This window comes from Perognathus longimembris, chromosome 6, assembly GCF_023159225.1.
Source record: "Perognathus longimembris pacificus isolate PPM17 chromosome 6, ASM2315922v1, whole genome shotgun sequence".
NCBI lineage: Eukaryota > Metazoa > Chordata > Mammalia > Rodentia > Heteromyidae > Perognathus > Perognathus longimembris.
The window spans coordinates 1,430,393-1,456,413 of record NC_063166.1 but is presented as its reverse complement, the minus strand read 5'-3'; the positions used below and the strand labels follow the sequence as shown (position 1 = coordinate 1,456,413).

Below are 26,021 nucleotides of genomic sequence, written 5' to 3'. Positions count from 1 at the left end.
GAAATGACCCTCGAACCTCACGTGCTCTTTCCACACCCCTGTGCACACGAGACCGCCGGTGCGCGTGCCGTCTGCGCACAGATGCTTCCCCAGCCGAGGGCGCGGGACGGCGGAGAGCGCCGGGGGCGCTGCAGGGTGGCCTCCAGCCGCGTCGGGGTTCCGGAGAGCTGCCCCCCCTCCCTGGGGGGGAGGGAGGGGAGGCGCCGGGGTTCCGGAGAGCTGCACCCCCCCGCCCCCGGGGAGGGAGGCGTCGGGGTTCCGGAGAGCTGCCCCCCCCCCGCCCCCGGGGAGGGAGGGAGGCGTCGGGGCTCCGGAGAGCTGCCCCCCCCCGCCCCCGGGGAGGGAGGGAGGCGCCGGGGGTTCCGGAGAGCTGCACCCCCTCCCTGGGGGGGAGGGAGGCGTCGGGGGTTCCGGAGAGCTGCCCCCCCCCCCCGCGCCCGGGGAGGGAGGGAGGCGCCGGGGGTTCCGGAGAGCTGCCCCCCCCCCCCCGCCCCCGGGGAGGGAGGGAGGCGCCGGGGGTTCCGGGAGAGCTGCCCCCCCCTCCCTGGGGGGAGGGAGGCGTCGGCGGAGTCCGCACAGACGGAGCCCGCGGGGAGTGGCCGTCGGCCTCGCAGACACGGCCGAGGCCCCGCCCGCCCCGCCCGGCGCGAGCGCGGGGCGCTGTCCGGAGGCGGCGCCCACGGGGCCCGAGCTGTGCGGGCCTGCAGGCGCCGGGCAGGGCGGCGGGGGACGGCACCCGCGGGAGCCTGGGCGTGGCGGGGCTGCTGGGCGTGGGTGTGGCAGGTGTGAACCGTGTTGGTGGGCGTGGTGGGCGTGGCGGGCGTGGCGGGCGTGGCGGGGCTGCTGGGCGTGGGGTGTGACAGGTGTGAACCGTGTTGGTGGGTGGTGGCGGGCGTGGCGGGCGTGGCGGTGCTGCTGGGCGTGGGTTGTGACAGGTGTGAACCGTGTTGGTGGGCGTGGCGGGCGGTGGCGGTGCTGCTGGGCGTGGGGTGTGACAGGTGTGAACTGTGTTGGTGGTGTGGGGGGCATGGCGGGCGTGGCGGGGGCTGCTGGGCGTGGGTGTGGCAGTTGTGAACCGTGTTGGTGGGCGTGGCGGGTGTGGCGGGCGTGGCGGGCGTGGGGTGTGGCAGGTGTGAACCGTGTTGGTGGGTGTGGTGGGCGTGGTGGGGCGTGGCGGGTGTGGGTGTGGCAGGTGTGAACCGTGTTGGTGGGTGTGGTGGGGCGTGGTGGGCGTGGCGGGTGTGGGTGGTGGCAGGTGTGAACCGTGTTGGTGGGCGTGGCAGGCGTGGCAGGCGTGGCGGGTGCTGGTGAGCGTGGGTGTGGCAGGTGTGAACCGTGTTGGTGGGCGTGGCGGGCGTGGCAGGGCTGGTGAGCCCTGTGTGGCGCAGCCTCCTGTTCCTCTACGTTGACTCCACCCCAGGCCGCAGTTGGCGCGGGGCGTCTCCGGCGCGGGGCGTCTCCGGGGGCCGCCCACGATCGCGCGGGGACCCCCACACCCAGGGCCCGGAGAGGCTGAGGAGCCGAGAGGCCCGGCGTCCGAAAGGCCGTCCACGCCCGTGGGGGGGTGAAGGTGTCAAGCGGGGACTCACGATGAGGAGAGAGGGGGAAACGATGAGGAGGGGGGCGGGAAGGAGGGGCTGAGGCCTGCGGGTTGTGCACAGGTGAAATTAGGGACCAGAAAGTGTTTTTCTGGGGGGCCTCGAGTCGCACACGCCTCCTCCGGCTGGCTTTGCCGCAGGCCTGCCCTGCACAGAGCCCGCGGGACAGCGAGGGGTCCTGTGCCGCCACCCTTGCCGCCACCCTTGCCGCCACCATTGCCGCCACCATTGCCGCCACCCTTGCCGCCACCATTGCCGCCTCCCCACGCCCCGACCCCCAACACCCACAGCCAAAGGGCGTGACCTTCCAGCATCACGCCATGGTCTCTGAGTTTTGCCAGCAGTCAAGAAGTGTAAGAAAACCCTCCCGGCTGCGGCTGCACACCAGAGGCGTCGACTTCTGAGTAAAAATCAGTCCTATTAACAGTGCGTGTTCTGAACGGGGGAGGCCGGGGTAAAGCACCGGCCTAGAGAGCAGGAGGCTCCGAGTTCAATCCCTGGCAGACAGAGTGATTAGATGGATGATGGATGGATGGATGGATGGATGGATGGATGCATGGATGGATGGACAGACAGACAGACAGATGGTACCTAGATATTTTTAGATTAAAAATAACAATGACAGAGGCTGTAGGATAATAGGCCTCACGATTTATGAGCTATTTCTGAATTAAGAGTATGGGTGATATTAAACATTGTTTCTTCTAGTGTTTCTCTTTCCTATCTTGGGGTTTAAATGTAACACATACATGTATTTTAGGAGTGAATGATATGTTTGTGGAAACTCGTTTGGCTCACAGGATCCTTTCCTTCTCATTCTGTGGACATTACTCAGAAGCGTTCTGAAATTCCACGTCTTGACTGGGTGAGTCGGCTGAGGGGCAGCGTGGAGGGCTCGCGGCCGGCGTTCCCGGGTGGGCTGGAGAAACGTGTGCCCTGTGGGAAGCCACAGAAAAGGAAGAAGAGGCCTGGCCTGCGTTCCGTGCTCTCCACGGGCCTGGGATCCGATCCTCCATCCGGGACGCTCACCCGCCCCACGGGCCGCGGTGAGCGTGGTCCTGGAGCGCCGGGCGCGAGGCGGCCGAGGCTCCGGGGTCGGGGATTCCGACGTGAAGCCCGCTCAGGCTCAGGCTCAGGCAGGACGCGGAGACCGTCACCTCCAGGAAACCAACAAAACAGCTGGAGGCGTGGCCCAGCCGGTGAAGCGCCAGCCCAGCGCGGAAAGGCCGTGTGAGCGTAGGAACTCGAACTCAGACCCAAGCACCCCGCCGCGCTGACACGCCCCGGATGATCCATCACGGGGTGACATGGGGGGCGGTGTAGAAAAATGAAGTTTTGAACGTAGACTTGGGGCGCTCACTTGGCACTGGGTGGACAAGAGGAAGCTACAGAAACGCCACGCTCTGCCCTAACCCAAAAGAAACTCCAGGGTGCAGCCGAGCCACGGCCGGAAGCCGGGCACGCGTGAAGCCGGGCACGCGTGAAGCCGGGCACCTCGTGAAGCCAGACACGCGTGAAGCAAGGCACGCTGGAGGCCGGGCACGCATGAAGCCAGACACGCGTGAAGCCGGGCACGCGTGAAGCCGGGCACACGTGAAGCCGGGCACGCGTGAAGCAAGGCACGCTGGAGGCCGGGGCACGCATGAAGCCAGACACGCGTGAAGCCGGGCACCGCGTGAAGCTGGGCACGCATGAAGCCGGGCACAACCGGAATCTGGGGCACATGTGAAGCCAGGCACGCGTGAAGCAAGGCACGCTGGAGGCCGGGCACATGTGAAGCCAGGCACGCATGAAGCCAGGCATGCGTGAAGCCGGGCACGCTGGAGGCCAGACACGCGTGAAGCCGGGCACGCGTGAAGCCGGGCACTCGTTGAAGCCGGGCACTCGTGAAGCCGGGCACGCTGGAGGCCGGGCACGCGTGAAGCCGGGCACGCGTGAAGCCGGGCACTCGTGAAGCCGGGCACTCGTGAAGCCGGGCACGCTGGAGGCCGGGCACGCGTGAAGCCGGGCACTCGTGAAGCCGGGCACGCTGGAGGCCGGGCACGCGTGAAGCCGGGCAGCGCGTGAAGCCGGGCACGCGTGAAGCGGGCACTCGTGAAGCCGGGCACGCTGGAAGGCCGGGCACGCGTGAAGCCGGGCACTCGTGAAGCCGGGCACTCGTGAAGCCGGGCACGCTGGAGGCCGGGCACGCGTGAAGCCGGGCACGCGTGAAGCCGGGCACGCCGGATGCCGGGCCTGTGCCCTCCGGCGTCCCCAGACCGGGGCTCATCCGGATCCACGTCGCTCCCACAGCGCCCGCTGTGCTGTGGGTCAAGTGTGTGTGTGTCGTCTCCACAGCCCGATGGAGCGGCGCCGCGGTGTGAACAGCCTTTCCACAGCCGGCCTTGTGCAACTCACACCACTGCCCTTTCAATATCCATACTCCCTTCCTTTCACAACTAACCGCACAGAGAGCTCACACCCACACACCGCCATGGAGAGAGAGAGCAAAGGAGCACACTGACTCCAGAGACGGCCACTCTCCCCCCACAGTCACACCACACACACACCACACACACCACACACCACACACACCACACACACCACACACACACCACACACCACACACACCACACACACACCACACAACACACACCACACACACCACACACACTCCACACACCACACACACACCACACACACCACACACACACCACACACCACACACACACACACCACACAACACACACCCACACACACCACACACCACACACCACACACACACACACCACACACCACACACACCACACACCACACACACACCACACACACACACACACACACACCACACACCACACACACCACACACCACACACCACACACACACCACACACACACACCACACAACCACACACACCACACACCACACACACACCACACACACACCACACACACACACCACACACCACACACACCACACACCACACACCACACACCACACACACCACACACACCACACACACACCACACACCACACACACCACACACACCGAGACAAGAGAACATGAGGAGGAAAGCTGTTCCTCCCGGAAGCCCGCGCGCAGTGGCTGGAGACGCAGCTCTCGGGACCTGCTTCTGTCGCACAGGGAGGAATCGCCACAGACGTTCTCACTCAGCCACATGGCGTCCATGCAGATCCACGCGAGGAGGGTCCCGGGCCCCCCGCCCCCTCCACGCTCCACGGGGTTAACACGCCCACGGACGCAATGCAGCCCGCGTCCACGCCTGGCCACCAGGGTCCCGACTGTCAGCCCCGCGGGACAGCCCCTGCCAGCCCCCCAGAACCGCCCGGACCCTGCAGCCCCGCGGACAGCCCCTGCCAGCCCCCCAGAACCGCCCGGACCCCTGCAGCCCCGGGACAGCCCCTGCCAGCCCCCCCCAGAACCGCCCAGACCACACCCCCAGCCACAGTGCCCGGTGTTGTCTTCTCTGTGCCTTTATCTGAGCCCGCCTGATGGAAGCACCAAGGCCTGGCACCCCCCCGCCCTCCTCCCGCACACCTCCACCCTTCACCACCCGCCCTCCAGAAGCAGCGTGAGGCAGAGTCGCATTCGCAGCTCACGCTCCCCGAAGGAAACGTAGCCGTGCGGGCTGGGGCTCCGCGCCGGGAACTCGCAGAAGCGCGGCGCCGTGAGGAGCCCTGGCGCCCTGGCCTCGGCGACCACCGCCGCGCCACCGCACCGTGGTGCACAGCGGCACGGGCGCTGCCCACGCGGCCACGGGCGGGTTCCTCCTCCCCCCGAACCCCAGACAGAAAGCAGCGCCATGAGCGGCACAGCCAGCGAACGGAAGATCCGCAAACCTCGTCTGCGTAGAAAGCGCTGGACATTCTGCACACTGCACACAATGCACTTGGACATTCTGCACACTGCACACAATGCACTGGACATTCTGCACACTGCACACAATGCACTGGACATTCTGCACACTGCACACAAAAGCGCCGGACATTCTGCACACTGCACACAAAGCGCCGGACATTCTGCACACTGCACACAATGCGCCGGACATTCTGCACACTGCACACAATGCGCCGGACATTCTGCACACTGCACACAATGCGCTGGACATTCTGCACACTGCACACAATGCACTGGACATTCTGCACACTGCACACAATGCACTGGACATTCTGCACACTGCACACAATGCACTGGACATTCTGCACACTGCACACAATGCACTGGACATTCTGCACACTGCACACAATGCACTGGACATTCTGCACACTGCACACAAAGCACTGGACATTCTGCACACTGCACACAATGCACTGGACATTCTGCACACTGCACACAATGCACTGGACATTCTGCACACTGCACACAATGCACTGGACATTCTGCACACTGCACACAATGCACTGGACATTCTGCACACTGCACACAATGCACTGGACATTCTGCACACTGCACACAAAGCGCCGGACATTCTGCACACTGCACACAAAGCGCCGGACATTCTGCACACTGCACACAATGCGCCGGACATTCTGCACACTGCACACAATGCGCCGGACATTCTGCACACTGCACACAATGCGCTGGACATTCTGCACACTGCACACAATGCACTGGACATTCTGCACACTGCACACAATGCACTGGACATTCTGCACACTGCACACAATGCACTGGACATTCTGCACACTGCACACAATGCACTGGACATTCTGCACACTGCACACAATGCACTGGACATTCTGCACACTGCACACAAAGCACTGGACATTCTGCACACTGCACACAATGCACTGGACATTCTGCACACTGCACACAATGCACTGGACATTCTGCACACTGCACACAATGCACTGGACATTCTGCACACTGCACACAATGCACTGGACATTCTGCACACTGCACACAATGCACTGGACATTCTGCACACTGCACACAATGCGCTGGACATTCTGCACACTGCACACAAAGCGCTGGACATTCTGCACACTGCACACAAAGCGCTGGACATTCTGCACACTGCACACAATGCACTGGACATTCTGCACACTGCACACAATGCGCTGGACATTCTGCACACTGCACACAAAGCACTGGACATTCTGCACACTGCACACAATGCACGCAGACTGGGCATGGCCACAGTTGTCTGGGACACAGCCGTGGTGGTTTATTTGCGTGGTCTCTGCAGCGGCTTCCACAGGTCCACAGCGCCTGGAGGGCGACACCCCTCCCCCGCCCCTCCCCTCTCCCAGCCCCCCCTGCCCCCCTCCGGGGACCGCGAAGCCCCGACTACTTCCCCTTGGCCACCTGCAAGCATTTGCCGACTCCCGCTGGACGCCAAGCCAAACCTGCTGCCCTGCGGAGCTGCTGTGCTTGGAAGAAGGAGAAGAGGACTCCGTGCTGCAGCCCCGCCCAGCAGGACTCCTTCTGATAACTGAGAGAAGATGGACGGACGGACGGACGGATGGACGGATGGAGTGATAAATATAATAGACGGGAAGACAGTGATACCTGTTGTATGTAAAGGAAATGAGGAAAGGACATTAAAAGGTATTTTTCTAAGTGCTGGGGATCAAATCCAGGGCCTGGCCCGGCTGGGCAGGTGCTGCACCTCTGAGCCAGGCCACCAACCCCATCTTTGTTCTTTACAGAATGGACTGGATCCAGGTTCTCTCCCTCAAGCTGTGCGCCGGGGAAGGCAATGCTCGTGTCCGTCCTCTGCTCGTTAGAATGAAGAGCTCTCTCCTCACCTCCACTCGCTCACGCTCCTTCCGGCATGCGGGAACCGGAGGGCCTCGGCCCCGCGGCCGGGCCTGCCGCGCGCAGGACGATCCACGCGGGAACCGGAGGGCCTGCGCGCAGGACGATCCACGCGGGAACCGGAGGGCCTCGTCCCCGCGGCCGGGCCTGCGCGCGCAGGACGATCCACGTGGGAACCGGAGGGCCTGCGCGCGCAGGACGGGGAGCGAGCACCGAGAGCGAGCACCGGGAGGGAGCACCGGGAGCGAGCACCGGGAGCGAGCACGGGGAGGGAACGGCCCGGGAGACACGGCCCAGACATTTCGGTTCCTCTGTGCGGAGCCACGCCAGGCTGGAGAGCCGCCGTGCCGCGCTCCGCCACGGCAGCAGGCCTGGGGTCATCCAGGGCTGCGGTGACGCTGGGTGCGACTTCTGCACAACGTGTGCCACACGCACTACAGAGTCACCGCCGCGCAGACCGGCAGAGCAATCCCTGACGCCCAGCAGCTCGTGGGGCAGGCTGCGCCCGCGCCCTGACCCTTCCATCTCAGAGACCTACTGCTCGTCATCAACTCCAGGCAAGCCATTTCCGAGAGGAAGCCCTCTTGCTGGGCCCGTGGTGTACTCTGGGCATCGAGTTATTTTCTTTTGGTGGCTTTCCTCCCAAACAAAATTACTCAGTTTACCTTTTCTAAAAAAAATCCTTATGTGACAATTAAACAGGCAAACTGTAACTGTACGACTGGTGATTCTAGGGGAAGCAGGAAGGTGGTAAGGCAGACGTACTGTATGCCTGAAAAGATCCTGTCCATACAAATGACACAAAGCAGCAGAAATCCTACTTAGCGTATATTTTAATTAATTAATTCTGGAGTGCCAGTCCTGGGGCTTGAACTCGGGGCCTGGGCCGCTGTCCCTGAGCTTGTTTGTGCTCAAGATCGGTGCTTTGCCCCTTGAGCCACAGCTCCAGTGCCAGCCTTTTTGGTGGTTAGCTGGAGATAAGAGCTGCGCTGACTTTCCTGGCCAGGCTGGCTTTGAACTGCAGTCCTCAGACCTCAGCCTCCTGAGTAGCTGGGGTGCCGGGCGGGCCGCGCCCAGCCCTCACTCACATTGTAACTTCTTAATGCTCAGTTTTTATAGAGTTTGGGTTGAAAAGAAAGATGTCTGGAGCATCTTGTCTCTGGTTGGGACTGTAAACTATCACGATGTTGTTCAAAGTGACAAATGATTTCCCTCCAGTCTGGGCTTTGTTTCCAGACAGCGCTGGATGTGGTGCCACCTAGGGTGGAATGTGTTCCGTGTGTTTCCATCTTGGCCACGGGGCCTGCGTGGAGAGCCAGCCCCGCTCCGGCTCGGCCTTGCACTCCGCCTGGACAGCTCGGCTGCATTTAGGAGAAGAGGCTGGGGGGGGGGGAGGGGGGAGGGGGGAGCAGCCATGGAACCCCGGCTGCGGGGAGGGGGGGAGCAGCCATGGAACCCCGGCTGGGGGGAGGGGGGGAGCAGCCATGGAACCCCGGCCGGGGGCATTTGATGATCTCCAGCCGCTCCAGGCCGCCGCGGGGCCGGGGTCGGAGAGGGGCTGCTCTCACAGAAGGCCGCCTCTGTCTCCTCCTCCTCCCCCTGCCTGTGGCCAGCTGGGGAGCCGGAGCCCCAGTACCCACAGCCGTGGGCAGCCCCCCTCCCCCGTGGCCACAGCCGTGGGCAGCCCCCCTCCCCCGTGGCCACAGCCGTGGGCAGCCCCCCTCCCCCGTGGCCACAGCCGCTCAGACCCCCTCCCCCCGAGGCCCCAGCGGCTCAGGCCCCCCTCCCCCTCCCCCCTCCCATGCAATTGTGGGCGCCATGCGCTCCGCAAAGGATTTCACAACTGTCCTCCCAAGCTCCAGACCGCCGTCGGCTAAGCGGGGGCTCGCTGACAACCAGATGAGGAAACTGAGACGGGCAGGGTGCAGGGAGGGCGAGGGGAGGGTCCCGGGAGCACGTGGTGTCCTCACCTCATCCCTGCGCCTGGGGAGCGACTGACCCTGTGCGGAAGCTGAGCACCTCCGGAAATGTCCACTGCCTCCACCGCTCCACGGCCTGCGGGCGGAGCACAGCCTGGGGTGGGGGGAGAGCAGGGGAGGGGGAGGGGGAGGAGGAAGGGGGGACACAGGAGGAGGAGGGGGAGGAGGAAGAGGAGGAGGGGAGGAGGAAGAGGAGGAGGGGAGGAGGAAGAGGAGGAGGCGGAGGAGGAAGAGGAAGAAGGGGAGGAGGAGAAGGAAGAGAACTATTCAATAAGAAGCGGTCTTCTCACTATTTAGTCATGGGTTAGACACTATGTACAAATTTGAAATCTGCATTAGGTGTCAGCATTATTAGCGTCTGTCATCATAGTAATTCTCACGCCTTCAAACATTAACAGGTTTGAAAAGATATTTTTAACCGGGCACTGGAAGCTCACGCCTACAATCCTAGCCACTCAAAAAGCTGAGCTCTGAGGATCGTGGTTCAAAGCCAGCCTGGGCAGGAAAGTCCGTGAGCTTCTCACCTCCAATGAACCACCAGAAAACCGGAAGGGGTGCTGTGGCTCAAGTGGCAGCACCAGCCTTGAGCAGAGGAGCCCGGGGGCAGCGCCCAGGCACCCCCGCAGGGCTCTGCCGCCCCCTGCGGGACAGTGGAGACCTCACACCTGCCTGCAGTTACTGCAGGCCTAAGCCTACTTACTCTGGACAATTAATAATCTTTTAAATAATTGATTTTATTAAATAATTGACACGATTACAACGATATCTTATATGATTGTATATTAATATATTGTGTATCTTATGTGTTACATAATATAATTAATATTATTAAATAATTGATTTTTTCACGTGACACGCTATGTATTCACATTTGTGGGTTAGCGTTAAGTCTATGTACACATAGTTATTCAAGCTGGAGTGGAATAAAAGAGTCTCAAAGCTTCCCAAGTGTGTGACAAGCTTATGAAAACACTGTCTTCTTGTGTACAATGCATGTTGCTTTTCTACCCAGCTTTGCCCGTGTGCGGTCTGGGCTCAGGGCCTTGCATTCCCTCAGCTTGCAAGCGTAAAGGAGTTGTACCACACCTCCAGCCTAGCTTTTTGCTGGTTATTTTGGAGATGGAACATCATGGACTTCTCTGCCCGGGCTGGCCTAGAACCACAGTCTTGCAAAACTCAGTGCCCCGTCTAGCCAGGATTATAGGCATGAGCCACCGGTGCCTAGATGAGATTCATTTATTTGATTGTAGATAAACAACCTGATGGATAAATGTTCTGACAAAGTAGTATATGCCCTGCACAAAATAAAAAGCATAATTCACAATTATTTTACATTTACAATGTAGAAACTAGAACACTTAGCACCCCATGTTAAAAGATAAAAGAAACTTAAAGCCTCAAGCCACCTTATTAATATATTAATTCTTGCATTCAGTGAAATAAAATAGGAGAAAATAGATTAAAAAGTTTTCTGACATTCTCCTTCCTTTGGCAATAGCTAGAAAAATGTCTTGTGCTAGATGCTGGCGGCTCACACCTATAATCCTAGCTACTCCGGAGGCTGAGCTCTAAGGATTGCAGTGTGAAGCCAGCCAAGCCAGGAAAGTCGGTGAGACTTTTATCTCCAAAGACGAAAGTGGAGATATGGCTTAAATAGTAGAATACCAGCTTTGAGAATAACAAGCTAAGACACAGTACCAAGGCCCTGCGTGTTAGCCACAGTACCAGCACAAATAGAAATCTCATAACACCTTATGGAAATCTTCCATAAAATTTGAAAGGCTAAATCGAGGAAGCGCAGCCTTGAAGACTTTGGTTTTGCATGCTGTCCTAGAGAAGTTGTACCTCTAGCCTATCTTGAGAAAAAACCTAAGAAGACAAGCAAGTTACACCAAACCGAATGAATATTTGCATTTGGAAATTTCATGAAAATAACATGACAATTTCCAAACCGTTGGCTAATTATACAAAATGCATTCAGGCAAGAGAAGCTTCATGCAAAGGGAAAGGTTGCCATGGTGTGGAGTTTCAACTGAACTGGAGCTGTCGGTCGGTTTCTTCTGGAGTCTGACCTGGTTTGATGAAAAGTGAGTCCACCTTAATTAAAACGAAACTAGAAAGCTGATTGGGAATTCTGTGCGCCAGAACTCAATCCAGATTGTTACGTTACTTTACCCGCCACAATAATAACACACTATCTTAGCTGTACACAATAAAGCTCTCTTTACAATTACATTTGGATTCTAAATCAAACAGGAAAACCAAGGTGCATCCCATAGCCAAGCTCAGCCGCCTCTGCGCCTTCTGCTGGGTGAGGCCCGCTCGCCCTTGCGGCCCAGGCTGGGATCCACCGGGATCCACAGGGAGAGGGCTCCGCTCGCGAGGCTGGGATCCACCGGGATCCACAGGGAGAGGGCTCCGCTTGAGGCTGGGATCCACTGGGATCCACAGGGAGAGGGCTCCGCTCGCGAGGCTGGAATCCACGGGGATCCACAGAGCGAGGGCTCCGCTCGCCCTTGCGGCCCAGGCTGGGATCCACCGGGATCCACAGAGCGAGGGCTCCGCTCGCGAGGCTGGGATCCACCGGGATCCACAGGGAGAGGGCTCCGCTTGAGTCTGGAATCCACGGGGATCCACAGAGCGAGGGCTCCGCTCGCCCTTGCGGCCCAGGCTGGGATCCACCGGGATCCACAGAGCGAGGGCTCCGCTCGCGAGGCTGGGATCCACCGGGATCCACAGGGAGAGGGCTCCGCTTGAGGCTGGAATCCACCGGGATCCACAGAGCGAGGGCTCCGCTCGCCCTTGCGGCCCAGGCTGGGATCCACCGGGATCCACAGGGAGAGGGCTCCGCTTGAGGCTGGGATCCACTGGGATCCACAGGGAGAGGACTCCGCTCGCGAGGCTGGGATCCACTGGGATCCACAGGGAGAGGGCTCCGCTCGCGAGGCTGGGATCCACCGGGATCCACAGGGAGAGGGCTCCGCTTGAGGCTGGGATCCACTGGGATCCACAGGGAGAGGGCTCCGCTCGCGAGGCTGGGATCCACCGGGATCCACAGGGAGAGGGCTCCGCTTGAGGCTGGGATCCACTGGGATCCACAGGGAGAGGGCTCCGCTCGCGAGGCTGGGATCCACCGGGATCCACAGAGCGAGGGCTCCGCTTGAGGCTGGGATCCACCGGGATCCACAGAGCGAGGGCTGTGTCCCAGCCGAGCTGGTGCTTCTGTATCTGCAGTGTGCAGACGCAGGGGGCGGGACACGTCTACACCAGCGTCTACCCCAGCCAGGCTTCCCCGGGGCGCTGGCGTGAGGCCCGGGCACAGCTTGTCCTTCAAACTAATGAAGGTCAGAGCACAGTGAGGTGCCGGCGCTGAGCGCCCTCCAGCACTGTGTCCTTTCCTTAGCTCCCCAGTTCTCTACCGCTCAGTCTTCAGGCGCCGACCTTTCCAGACCCACGGGCAGCCGCCTGTGGACCCTGCTGCCACCCGCCCCGCCCGGCACACACCCGCCCCGCCCCGCCCGGCACACACCCACCCCGCCCGGCCACACACCCGCCCCGCCCCGCACACACCCGCCCCCCCCGCACACACCCGCCCCGCCCCGCACACACCCGCCCCGCCCCGCCCGGCACACACCCACCCCGCCCGGCACACACCCGCCCCGCCCCGCACACACCCGCCCCGCCCCGCACACACCCGCCCCCGCCCCGCCCCGGCACACACCCGCCCCGCCCCGCACACACCCGCCCCGCCCCGCACACACCCGCCCCTCGAGGCACACACCCGCCCCGCCCCGCACACACCCGCCCCGCCCGGCACACACCCCGCCCCACCCCGGCACACACCCGCCCCGCCCCGCCCCACCCCGCACACACCCCGCCCCGCCCCGCACACACCCGCCCCGCCCCGCACACACCCGCCCCGCCCCGCACACACCCGCCCCGCCCCGCCCCGCACACACCCGCCCCGCCCGCGCCCCTCAGAGCCTCCTGGAGGGCTGTCTCCAGGCTGCTCTCAGCGCCTGTGTAGACGCCTCACGGGAAGGAACCCCCTCGTGCACACGCGTGATCAGCACCGCGGACAACCGTGGAGCCGCTCCCTGGCTGAGCGCAGCGTTCCTCTAACCCAAGGGATCGAGACTCACCTGCCGCCCCGAAACTGGGCCCATCCGTCATGGCAGCCTGAGCTCGCGGACACCGAGAGCGAGCTCCCCCCGCACGGCGGACGCCGAGAGCGAGCTCCCCCCGCACGGCGGACGCCGAGAGCGAGCTCCCCCCGCACGGCGGACGCCGAGAGCGAGCTCCCCCCGCACGGTGCACACCGAGAGCGAGCGCCCCCCGCACGGCGGACGCCGAGAGCGAGCGCCCCCCCGCACGGCGGACGCCGAGAGCGAGCTCCCCCCGCACGGCGGACGCCGAGAGCGAGCTCCCCCCGCACGGTGCACACCGAGAGCGAGCTCCCCCCCGCACGGCGGACGCCGAGAGCGAGCTCCCCCCGCACGGTGCACACCGAGAGCGAGCTCCCCCCGCACGGCGGACGCCGAGAGCGAGCTCCCCCCGCACGGTGCACGCCGAGAGCGAGCTCCCCCCGCACGGTGCACACCGAGAGCGAGCTCCCCCCCGCACGGTGCACACCGAGAGCGAGCTCCCCCCGCACGGCGGACGCCGAGAGCGAGCTCCCCCCCGCACGGCGGACGCCGAGAGCGAGCTCCCTCCGCACGGCGGACGCCGAGAGCGAGCTCCCCCCGCACGGTGGACGCCGAGAGCGAGCGCCCCCCGCACGGCGGACGCCGAGAGCGAGCTCCCCCTGACGGTGGACGCCGAGAGCGAGCTCCCCCCGCATGGTGGACGCCGAGAGCGAGCTCCCCCCCGCACGGCGGACGCCGAGAGCGAGCTCCCCCCGCATGGTGGACGCCGAGAGCGAGCTCCCCCTGAACGGCGGACGCCGAGAGCGAGCTCCCCCTGAACGGTGGACGCTGAGAGAGAGCTCCCCCTGATGGCAGACGCTGAGAGCGAGCTCCCCCTGACGATGGAGTGGCTATTGAGAAACTGATGAAACAATGCCAAGAAGCTGGGCACACACTGTGCACTGTGGACATGGAGGCCCAGACAGACAGCTTCTCCACCAAGAAACGACCAGGAGGAGAAGTGGGGGGAGGGAGGAGGGAGGAAAAGGAGAGACGGAGCGGAGGAAGAGGAGGAAGGGAGGGAGCAGAGATGAAGAGTGCTCGGGTATGACCACACATCAGCTCTATGGATCTCACTTGAATCCTCAGGCCAAAAATAGGTTAGCCTATAAGGCAGGCGCTGATGGCCCGTGCTTGTAATCCCAGCTATTCAAGAAGCTGAGATCGGAAGGTCCCGGTTCGAAGCCACCCTAGGGAGCAAAGCTTGTATCACTCTTATCTCCCATCAGCCCCCCAATGGCCAGACGTGGAGCCGTGGCTCAAGTAGTAGAGCTCCAGCCTTGAGTGAAAAAGCCAAGATAGAGCACAGAGCCCCAGAACACACCTACACGTACGCACACACACACACTTAACATGCACACTTACTCCTACACCTACACACATACATTTTAAAATATATCAATGCATGAGTAAATTCATGAATAAATGAAATCTATAGCGTACTTAGAGGTGTGCGGAGGAATTGTCCTCTGTTGCTTGTTTTGTCTTGTTTGGGTGCCTGAGCTTTAGCTCAGGGCCTGGGTGCTGTCCTTGGGCTTTTTTGCTCAAGGCTGGTGCTCTGCCACTTGAGCCACAGCTCCACTTCCAGCTTTTTGGTGGTTAACTGGAGAGAAGACCCTCCTAGGCAGGCTTTGAACTGTAATCCTCAGATCTCAGCCTTCTAAGTAGCCGGGGTTACAGGGGTGAGCCACCAGGGCCCGGCGATTATTCATTTCCACAACCTCTCGTTAACTACTTGGTGGTGTGTTTTACAGTCTTTGAAGATGCGTGTACACGTTGGACAGATTGAGTCTTTGGGGATTGGGAACGGCAAGGACAGGATGGCAAAGTGAACAACGCCGGATAAACCAGGGTGTCCACCCGGGAACCTCACTGAGATTGCTTTCAGCCTGCCTGCCCGGGTGTGACCCCAGGTGTGCCCCCAGCTGGGTGTCACCGAGGTCAGGACGGATCTCACGCCGGGGCTGCGGGGCAGCTGGGCCGCACGGCCGCCAGAGGGCAGCAGAGCCCGCTGAATCCCCAGCCTTCCCTGGGCTCACGGGAGGGGGGGGCTGCTCCGCTTCTGTACGTTTCCCCCTTGTTCTCTTCACGATGCCCTTCGCTCAGGCCGGGAGTGAGGGTGACACCTTACGCTCATCGCTCACCGTTCCAAAGGAAGTATTTCCGAGCGGGTCTCCAGGTCTCCGCTTCAGAGTAATGGTGGTTGGGCTGACCTGTGAATGGAGATAAAGACGCGGGTTTTAACCGAGCAGCCTGTTTGCCGTTGTTTGGGGCTGAGCCTCCTCTACAGAGCACAAAGCTCACAGCCGCATCCCGCGACCCCCTCGGGGTCCACGCGGACAGAGCACTGGGTGGGTGCGCGTGCGCGTGGGGCTGAGCGCAGGGCCTGGGCGCCGCCCCTCCGCGTCCCCCAAAGCCCTCCGCGTGGGCCGCAGCGCCACCCCGGCTCTTGGGTGGTGAACTGGAGATAAGAGTCTCCCGGGCTTTCTGGCGGGCTGCCGGCGTCACGATGAGCCACGCGCGCGGCCGCCCCGGGAGTAGCCAGGCCTCCACGCGCGAGCCACGCCCGCCACGGCCCCGGGAGTAGCCAGGCCTCCACGCGCGAGCCACGCCCGCCGCGGCCCCGGGAGTAGCCAGGCCTCCACGCGCGAGCCACGCACGCACCAGCCCCGGGAGTAGCCAGGCCTCCACGCGCGAGCCACGCCCGCCGCGGCCCCGGGAGTAGCCAGGCCTCCACGCGCGAGCCGCGCTCACCCGGTTACGACCAGAAACGACGAGGTTGACTGTGACCAGTGTCTATTCCCCACTGGGGGGAAGAGACGCGTGTCCTGGCCTGGTGGCACCTGCTTGGAGTCCCGGACCCGTGGGAGGCCGAGACAGCACAATCGGCAGAGCCCCGGAATTAGAGGCGGCCTGGGCCACGCAGCAAGATTTGGTTGCTAGAACAAACCCAAAGCGAAGCAGCCAAACCCCAAACCCCCAGAAGACTCGAGCCTAAGCCAGAGGAGGCGGCAGCGGGGCCAGCTGCGTGTGGGGGCAGCGAGGAGGAGGCCGCAGAAGAGCCAGGCTCGCGGCCGCGTGAAGCGCTGACGCCATTGCTGCTGCACGCGCTGACTGGCCAGAGCCCGCCCGTCCCGTCGGGGCCGGGGACGAGCTCACGGGCGGTCACAAGGTCTAGACCTGGCCAGGGAGGAGCGAGGAGCTTCCGGGGACTCCCCAAAACTCTCCTCTTCCTCTCCAAACGGAGAGGTCACGGGAAATGTGGCTGCTGGGGTCACCTCGAACCCCTCAGCCGTGAGACTGCAGCCAGCCAGCGTGGACGCACACGCGGAGGGCTCTGCCCCGGGGCGTCCCCACGCCCGCGCGGGGCACTGGGGGTGGACGCCCTCCCCCTCCTCTACTCCTCCCCGTGGAGGCCCCCCGTGGGCTCAGGCCCTCGGCTTCTGTCCACTGATGGAGACGTCGTGTGTGAGACACGGCACGCTGTCGCTCTGCCTCACTCTGGCTCGTTTCACTCGGCATCACGATCCCAATTTATGCCAATTTCCCTGCAAACGACAACGCTGCATCTTTCTTTATGTCTGTCTCATGGTCCATTGCGTAGGTGTGCGGCGATTTCCTTATCCATTCCTTTGCTGACGGACATCTACACCGATTCCAAAACCTGGCCACTGTGATTCGGAACTGGGGTCATTCGCAAGATAATTCATAGACAGCTAAGACTGCTTGAATTAAACAGCGATGGAGGAGTGCCCCGCATTGCTAATGCACGCTCGTCTCAAGGCTGACCAGGAAAGCTGGACAGTCCCTCCCTCACCTCAACAGCTGGTAGACTGGGAAAAATATTTGTGTTTTACCCTTCATAAGCAATTCTAAGTTCTAAGATAAGTAAATTATTCTAGAAGAATGTTATCATTTAATTGTTTGCTCATCTGTTGGTCTGCAGCGTGCGGTTCACGGACAAAACATGAGTAAAGGAATTAATCTCTGTATCTTTATGCATCAAAAGTATATTCTTAAGCTAGGGGGATAAATCAAGAAGAACCGAAGCTTCAGTCGTACCTTTCGATGGTTGAAGATGCACAGAGACGTGTGCACTGCAGAGGAGACGTGCTAGCCGGCGTGACTGAGCCATAGCCACCGGGAAAGCCTGGCTAAGAGGCGGCGGGGGCTGCTCTGCTAGCTGGCCAAGTTCTCCTTCTTCCACTCCCGTTAAAATTCCTCTACACTTGCCTTTGCTTCAGAGCGATCTGCTCCAGCTGCCAGGGAGTGGTGCTTGTGAGCTGAGTTCCTCCCAGCCAGGGAGTGGTGCTTGTGAGCTGAGCTCGGTGCTCCCTGCCAGCCGTTCGTCCCAACAGCTGGTGCCGCCCGGGGCCTCTGCTGTTGCTACGGCAACAGTGCGGAGGCAGCGAGATTCCCCAGGGTCTCTCCTGTCCTCTTTCTCTCCAGCAGCCCCCCAATACACGCGCGGTGGCCCCCAGGGCACTGCATGTCACGCGAGTCTCCAGGACGAGGCCCGTGCCCCCCCCTGCAGTTTGTTCATCTCACTGTGCGCCCAGGTCGGAGCCCATCACCCTGACGTGAACATCAAGGGTGTTTGGCCGTCTGCCCTCACTAAGCCAGAGAAACACTGCATCCACTGATCACATTCAGCTCAGTCAGAAAAAAATACTGGTTTTATAACCAAGGGAAAAAAATCTGCCAGTGGAATGGCTCCCCTCGCTCTCGGATTGGACGCGCCTGCGCTTCTCCACAGCCCTGCGCTTCTCCTCAGTCCTGCGCTTCTCCACAGTCCTGCGCTTCTCCTCAATCCTGTGCTTCTCCACAGTCCTGTGCTTCTCCTCAATCCTGCGCTTCTCCACAGTCCTGCGCTTCTCCTCAGCCCTGCGCTTCTCCTCAGCCCTGCGCTTCTCCACAGCCCTGTGCTTCTCCACAGCCCTGCGCTTCTCCTCAGCCCTGCGCTTCTCCACAGCCCTGCGCTTCTCCTCAGTCCTGCGCTTCTCCACAGCCCTGCGCTTCTCCACAGCCCTGCGCTTCTCCACAGCCCTGCGCTTCTCCACAGCCCTGCGCTTCTCCTCAGTCCTGCGCTTCTCCACAGCCCTGCGCTTCTCCTCAGTCCTGCGCTTCTCCACAGTCCTGCGCTTCTCCTCAATCCTGCGCTTCTCCTCAGTCCTGCGCTTCTCCACAGTCCTGCGCTTCTCCTCAATCCTGCGCTTCTCCTCAGTCCTGCGCTTCTCCTCAGTCCTGCGCTTCTCCTCAAGGGCTGGGGGTTCCGCCAGCACACACAACAGGAAGCAACTCACCACCGTTCTACTTCCAGCCAGAGGACTGAATTAAAGGAAAGAACTAACATTGAACTAGCCTCTTTCCCTGCGCGGGCTGCTCATATGGAGACTCCTATGAGAAAAGCTACAAAATACCAACAAGAAATGTTCTGTGATCTGTGTGGATGCAGGACGGCCCTGAAGGGAAACATTTCCAAGCAGAATTTGAGAAAATGGTGTTTTCAGTCCCCAGCTAGGCTCCGTCCCAGCACGGTCACTTGAGGACCCCTCAGGTCCCGCCGTCCAGGACCCGGGCCTCAGTTCCCAGCCTTCTCCCAGGACTCGGCTCCCGCCCTCCTCCGCCGGCTTCCTAGGCCCTGAGAACTATCCAGAGCCTTCCAGCAGAGCCTGGGATTTCTCCAGCATGGGAGGGAACCGGGAGAGGCGTTGGTGTGGGCGTGCAGGGCGCTCCGTCGCCAGCAGGGGGCGCCGGGGGCCGCCGCGCTGCCCCGCCTTCCGGGTCTCCACCCGGGCCGCCGCTCGTGTGCTTATAAGGGCAGGCTGCTCCAGCCGCACAACCCAGCTGCGCGCGTGCCAGCGCATGAATCGGGCGCAGCACGTGCTCTGAACTCTGCCCTCGAGCTGAGCTGCTTTCCGTTCCCTAATGGCTTCACATCACAGCCCAACTGCTCACCATGAAGCCAGCCAGGAGCCAGCCCTGGCGGGAAGCGCACTTGGCCAGCTCCCCCATTGTCTTCCGCGGAGGACAATGACATCAGTCCCTCCCACAGCCAGGGAAAGGAGGTGGGAGTGGGAAGGGAGGGGTGGGAGGAGGAAGGGGGGGAGGCCTAGTCGGGAGGACCGCAGCCCCGGACCGGCTCCAGACAGCCGCGAGACCTCACTGGAAACATCACGAAAGCAAACCGGCAAAACAGGCATGAGAACGGGGCTCAAGACGCAGAGCATCTGCTTGGCAAGTACCACCCCGCCCCACCCCACCCCACCCACCCACCCCACCCCACCCCACCCCGCCCCACCCCGCCCCACCCCGCCCCACCCCGCCCCACCCCGCCCCACCCCACCAACCCCACCCCACCCCACCCACCCCACCCCGCCCCCCGTGCATTTGGGGGGCACCCGGGGTGAAACCCAAGGCTTTCACAGGTGACAGGCAAGGGTTCCACGCGAGCTTGTCCCACAGAGCCCCGTCTCACTGCACAGAAATACACAGCTAGAGAACACGGAGGCCACCTGCAGTCAGGAACACTTGACAGCTGAAGGAATCTAAGCCACAACTATTTCAGAGAATACGTTGAAAGGTTTGCATCGTGTATATACCAGAATTGATTTATCAATCTCCATGATAAATACTTGAACTACTTGCTACATCAAATAGATAAATCTGTAATTATTACCATTCAATAAAATCTATGGACATAAAAGTTCTGGATAACAGGGACATGCATATGCTTAAGGTCTCTGAGTAGGTTCCTATAAAACGGATCCAGATTTATTTTATGTCCTTGTCTCCTGCAAGAGTGTCTTGACTGTAAGCCAAGAGACAAATAGAGTGGATTCCCCGCTAACGTCCAGAAGCAAAGACACAGACCTCCTTACTGATATCTCATTGCACCAGCCGATAAAATGCCGTCGTCTGTGCTGTGTTTATGGCCACTACGTTTAGTAAGAGAAGGAACAAAACGGAAGTGGGATGAAGCCCACTCAAAACAAGGAAGCCACAGGTCCCTGCCTCGGTTGTTTCTGACAGGCCCCCATGTAAACTCCATGCTTTCCAAGGCGTCACCGAAAGGAGCCGTAAGAACGTGTGGTGAGAACTAAAGTGTTCAGAATGTGCGACCGGCTGGTTCAGAAAGGCCTAGTGTTCTAGCTTGTGAGAGGAGAGAAAGGCTTCCTGAGGATGCTCTCGGAGGCCCTAAGGCGGAGGGAAAGGGTCCTTGCTGGCCCTCACGTCACCCTGGCGGCTCCCCTGAAAAGCCAGGGGTCAAGGCCAGGGTCCCCGGGGACCACAGGGAGACCCACATGCTTTAAGGTGATCAGAACAACTCTGAGGTTGACCGGGCTCCTGCACTCCAGTGACCGCATCACAGCACGGACAGCAAGGGAGGGGCTCAGAGGCCAGGGCTGCGTGAGCCCTGCCTGGGCTCCCGTCCCGGGTCCACCCCGGGCCACGGCCAGTAGCTAAGATGATTCTGGAAGTCCTGTGGTACTCCCATGGGGCTGCGTGGTAACAGATCCCCGGCATCAGCAAGGGTAGCCCTGCACAAGGCCTGATCCAGGAAAATCAATGGTGCGGAAGGCATGGCCTGGAGGCTCGGGTGCAGAACTCACCGAGAACTCGCCAGAAAGGACCAGGAGGCTAAGAGGTGAGAGAACCGCCCCCCATTTCCAGTCCTGCATAAAACTCCAACCCACACCCCAAATCGTGCATGCTCAGAGTCCTGCACGTTGTAAGCGTCCTCACCGAACGGCCTCTCCTGGAGCCACCAACATGAGGTGGAACCGAGACCCTGCCTCGTCCTCACTATACTGCAACTGGACGAACTGGCTTTCCAATTGCTTCCTCCCCACACACTGACTCACAGTAGTAACTGCTGCACTTTGGGAATATTTCCTTAATTCAGAAAGAAAGAGAGAGGAGGGCTGTGTCATACAAGTATTAGAAAGTATTAAGTATAACATAGTACATTAAATCTATGTATTTATAAGTATAATAAGCACAATATATACAATTCTACATAATTCTGAGTGCAGATCATTAAATATCTAGAATGTAATAGAATATGGAATCTGCGAGGCTGGGAATATGGCCTGATCGAGTGCTCACCTCATAGACGTGAAGCCCTGGGTTCCATTCCTCAACACCACATATATATATATATATATATAAATATATATATATATTTATATAATATATATTATATATAATATATATACAATAAATATATAAATTATATATTATATAATATATAATATATAAATTATATATAATATATATTATATAATATAATATATTATATAAATATATATATTTTATATATATATATATATATATAGCCAGAAGTGGCGCTGTGGCTCAAGTGGTAGAGTGCTAGCTTTGAGCAAAAAGAAGCCAGGGACAGTGCTCAGGCTCTGGGTTCAAGCCCCAGGACTGGCAATATATATATATATGGAATCTGCAAAAATGAAACTGGCGCACTGGTGTTTCTGATAGGAGAAATTCTGTGTGGTTTCAATCACTCATCTAGGAAGGCATAAATGTCTCCTAGTTACATTTCTTTAGTTCATGATTTCAAACTAAAATCCAGCACCAAGACTCTAGCATACATGTTTACAAAATAAACTAGAAGCACAGAGTCATGTGAAGCAAAGTGGTGTTTGTTCAGAGACTATTTCCTATCTGTTGCACTTTCTTAGTCCAGAGTGATTTCCCTATTAACTGTTTTGTTGTGGAACGTCTTTAAGCAAAGCGTGCATAATAATTTCTCTTACACTTGAACATTATTTTGAATTATATAAAAATGTACGACTTCTCAAGCTATCCCTGATCTTTGAAATGAATTTCTCTCTGTTGATCCATTTGTTTGAAGTCATGGTCTTAGTCTTAAAATGCAATATAAATTTTTTTGTTGGAACTGGAACTCGGGCTTTTTCCTTTTGGTTCTGCTTTCAATTAGAGCTCAGTTTCACCCATTGTCGGCCATCACACGCGATGCACTGTATAAAATTTAATTTGCATAAACTGAAACGCTAGAGGCACACCAGGGGCATGTTTCAGTCATTTAAATTCTGCAAGTGTTCCTTCAGCCCACGTCTGGTAGGACAGCACCCAGTCATCTTCTTACCCTCTGAATCCCCTGGGGCTGCAGCTCCGAGGACATCGCCCTCAGAGCTCAGAGGAACGTCATCGAACATCTGCCCTGTGAGCACCAGGCTTCCGTGTTCATTCACGCGCGATACGAACAACTTAGCTTTTATTTACTGGGAGAAGCACAATGCTCCGCCATGCACGAATCAGTGATTTCTTTAAGATTCTTCCTCTTTTTCTGTCTCGCCTACACCACACCCACACAGGGCTTTGTGCGTACTGTACTTTTATGACCCTTGCTGTCCTAAACTCAACATCAACTAGTTTAAGCAGAGAAAATTCATGTAACCAAAAAGTACCAAGCTTTGTTTTCTTTTTTTTCAGTAGAACATGAACTCAAGGCCTGGGCACCGTCCCTTCGCTTTTTCACTCAGGGATGGTGCTCTACCACTTGAGTCACAGCTCTGCTTTGGGCTTTTTTGGTAGCTAATCGGAGGGAGGAGCCTCACAGACTTGCCCGCCCGCGGGGCGGGGGGGGAGGAGTCAGCAGCCCGCCCCTCCACGCCCGCCGGGAGGCCAGGCAGAGCCCCACAGGAAAGCAGCCCACGTGGGCCCTGCCGAGCCCTCCTGCTCAGAACGGGCCGGAGAGGCATCCGTGCCAAGGGCTGGGCGAAGCCGTCACATGGGCCAGCTGTTCCCCCGACCCCCCCACCCCGGGCCCGGCACCCCGGGGCCCCCAACCCGCACAGTTCCCCCACCAGCTGGGCTCCGTGGGCCACGCCCGCATTCGCGCTGGAATGAACGCTCGGGAACTCCGGCCCCTCTCTCACGGAGGGTAAGAAGGGAGGTGAGAGTTTGCCAAAAACGCCTCATTTCTTCTTGGGCATTTTTGGGCCTGGTCAACGACAAAGCTACGTCTCCTCTCAATCATTTCTTTAAACATAGAAGGCATCGCAGAAAGTGCTCAATGTCCATATTTGGGCCTTCGCTCAGCTCAAGCCCATGGCAGCCTTTCAGTACTCCTGCTCTTTCCAAAAAAGACCCTCTGGGAAAAGGAATCCCCAACGGAATCAGTTTTTCACTCTCAGATGAGAGGTTCCTCCCCCCGCGTAGAGAAGGAGACGCAGAACCCCAGGCAGAGTTAGGATAGAGGCTGGTAAGTCACCCGTGGACCCCACGGTGAGACAGGAGGGAAGTGGCAAAGGTCAGGCTGCTTTCTTCCCACCACGGTGGGGGCAGCAGCTAGAGGAGAGGGCAGATACCAGTCCCCACCGCGTCACCGGACCTTCAGAGTCATGGGGGGTCAGCCCTGGCTCGCCCCAGCCCCGCCCAAGGCCACGCCCATCCAGAGGGACAGGCTCCATCCAATGGCCCATCTCCACGCCCTGCACAGGACCACCAGCAAGGTCTCTGACAGTGTGCTTAGCAGGCCAGAGAATGGAGACGAGGAAACCAGTTATCTAGCCCTCCCCTTCCCTCTCTCCTCTTCCTCCTCTCCCCCTCCCAACCACATCCCTTCCGTGCAGCTTGGAGCACGTCTGCATGGCTGGAGGGGTGACTTCATGCGGGGCGGGCGGCACTCCTCCAGTGAGCACTCAAGACAGTCAGCAGACAAACAGGCAGATCATCGCTCCGCCCCCCCCCGGGGGGCTTTGTCCCGATGCCGGGAGCTGCCTGGCCTGTCATCCGCCGGAACCAGATAGCTTAGTCTTTCTGTGCTGCATGAAATAGGGAACGGAATTTGAGTAAGTGTTCAAAAGAACAAGACACAATACTGCAAACCTGGGATAAGTTATTGCTTTAAAACATGGGGAAAGGTTGTTGATTCGTGACAGAAAAAGCAAACCACACTCACTGCAGGGTCTCTAGAGGCGGAGAGCCCATCTGCAGAGCAGGCAACAGCCCCTGGATCTGCTTACTGTGCGAAGACTCACACACACGACACGTTACGATCAAATCGTTTCCAACCGACTCTCACATCCACACTCATACATCAGCACATTTTCCAGTTTAACACACACACACACACACACACTCTTTCACATGCATATATATACAAGTGCGCACATGCACGCACGCACACACACACACACACACACAGACACACACAGAAATGGCTCCAGAGTCACAGATTTTGGCCTCAATGTCTCCAGTTTCATTTTTTTCCCGCTGTATTTTGCTATTTTGGAGCTTAAACTTCTAAGTTCAAAGAAATAGCCAGAAGAAAATATCCTTCCCCTCCCCCTACTCCCCAAAGCTTCCAAAGCCTGCTTCAGAGTAAGACGACCACCCCGGGTTCACAGTGGGCCACTGGCAGGCTCCTGGCTGGAGCAATCACCCGGCCTAGCGCTCCCCTAGCGTGGGTGAAAGAACACGTCCTCGTTCATGAGACCGACACGATGGAAGCACACATCTCTTCCGCCAGTGGAGAGCGGGGACAGGAGCGTACCTGGCGACGTCAGTGCCACAGAAAGAGGCTCGGCGGCCACCCCGAGCCCTGTGCAGCGGGGTCTTTCCCGAGGTCAGTGTGGAGATTGGCCAGGCCACCACCAATGACACTGGATGGCCTCGTCTGGTGACCCGCCGTGCCACCACTGGCTGTGTGGCTCCCTTCTGGGTTCCCTGTGGGCCTCAGTCACCTGACCCCCTATGCTAATGGCGAGGTCTTAGTAGTGTTCTAGATAGGACCTGCTACTTCGGTACCAGTCAGACCAGGGAATGCTGGCCCCGCATTTGGTCTTGTGGATGGGTTGATGCAAACCATAAAGTTCTACGTTGATCTATGTCTGTCTGTCTGACCGTCTGTCTGTTCAGTCTCTCTTATTCACATAGGTGGTGATCTAGGGTCCTCCTCCTCAAAAAACTACAGCTCAAATCCTACCCACGCATCTGCCTATTCACTCTTTTCCATTTCCCCTGAAAGCTGGGATGCCAGAACGTCTCTGGCTGTCACCACAAACCCAGGAGGTTGCAGACAGCCAAGTGTGTATGTGCGAAGCTGCTATGGGCTGGGTATCCACCGAGGGCCTGGCCATGCTAGAAAGGAGTCCTGTGAAGCGGCCGGCACGAGTCACTTCTGTCACGAGTGTCATGTATTGGTATATAAGACTAATGACAAGAGAACTGCGAAATCAGCTTAGCCATTATTTAAAAGATGCAAATGTATCTTGCACCCTCCAAACGATAAAAGCACACACCAAAGTTTAACAGACTGTGAGTCCATCTGCCAGCCAGGGCTGTTGAGCCGAGGGTCGCGTAGCTGAGTGTCCTGGGGGATAGGAGGCAACCTCTCGGAGTCATTACTCCAAGGCCAACCCTCAGGGCACGGCCGAGCCCAGCCAGGGAGAGGCCCGTTACAGAGCGGCTGGACGTGGGGCTCAGGCGCAGGTCAGCAGTGTGGCAGTGAGC

General features: G+C 59.2%; 1 protein-coding gene across 1 annotated transcript; it reads left to right on the top strand.

Annotated features, from left to right (window-relative positions):
- Window positions 1-13,510: 13,510 nt before the first annotated feature.
- Window positions 13,511-14,302, top strand: LOC125352437 (basic salivary proline-rich protein 1-like). The gene is made up of 2 exons (XM_048347527.1): window positions 13,511-13,516; window positions 13,601-14,302. Exons 1-2 carry the CDS (start codon window positions 13,511-13,513, stop codon window positions 14,300-14,302), a joined length of 708 nt encoding a protein of 235 aa, XP_048203484.1.
- The last annotated feature ends 11,719 nt before the right edge of the window (window positions 14,303-26,021 follow it).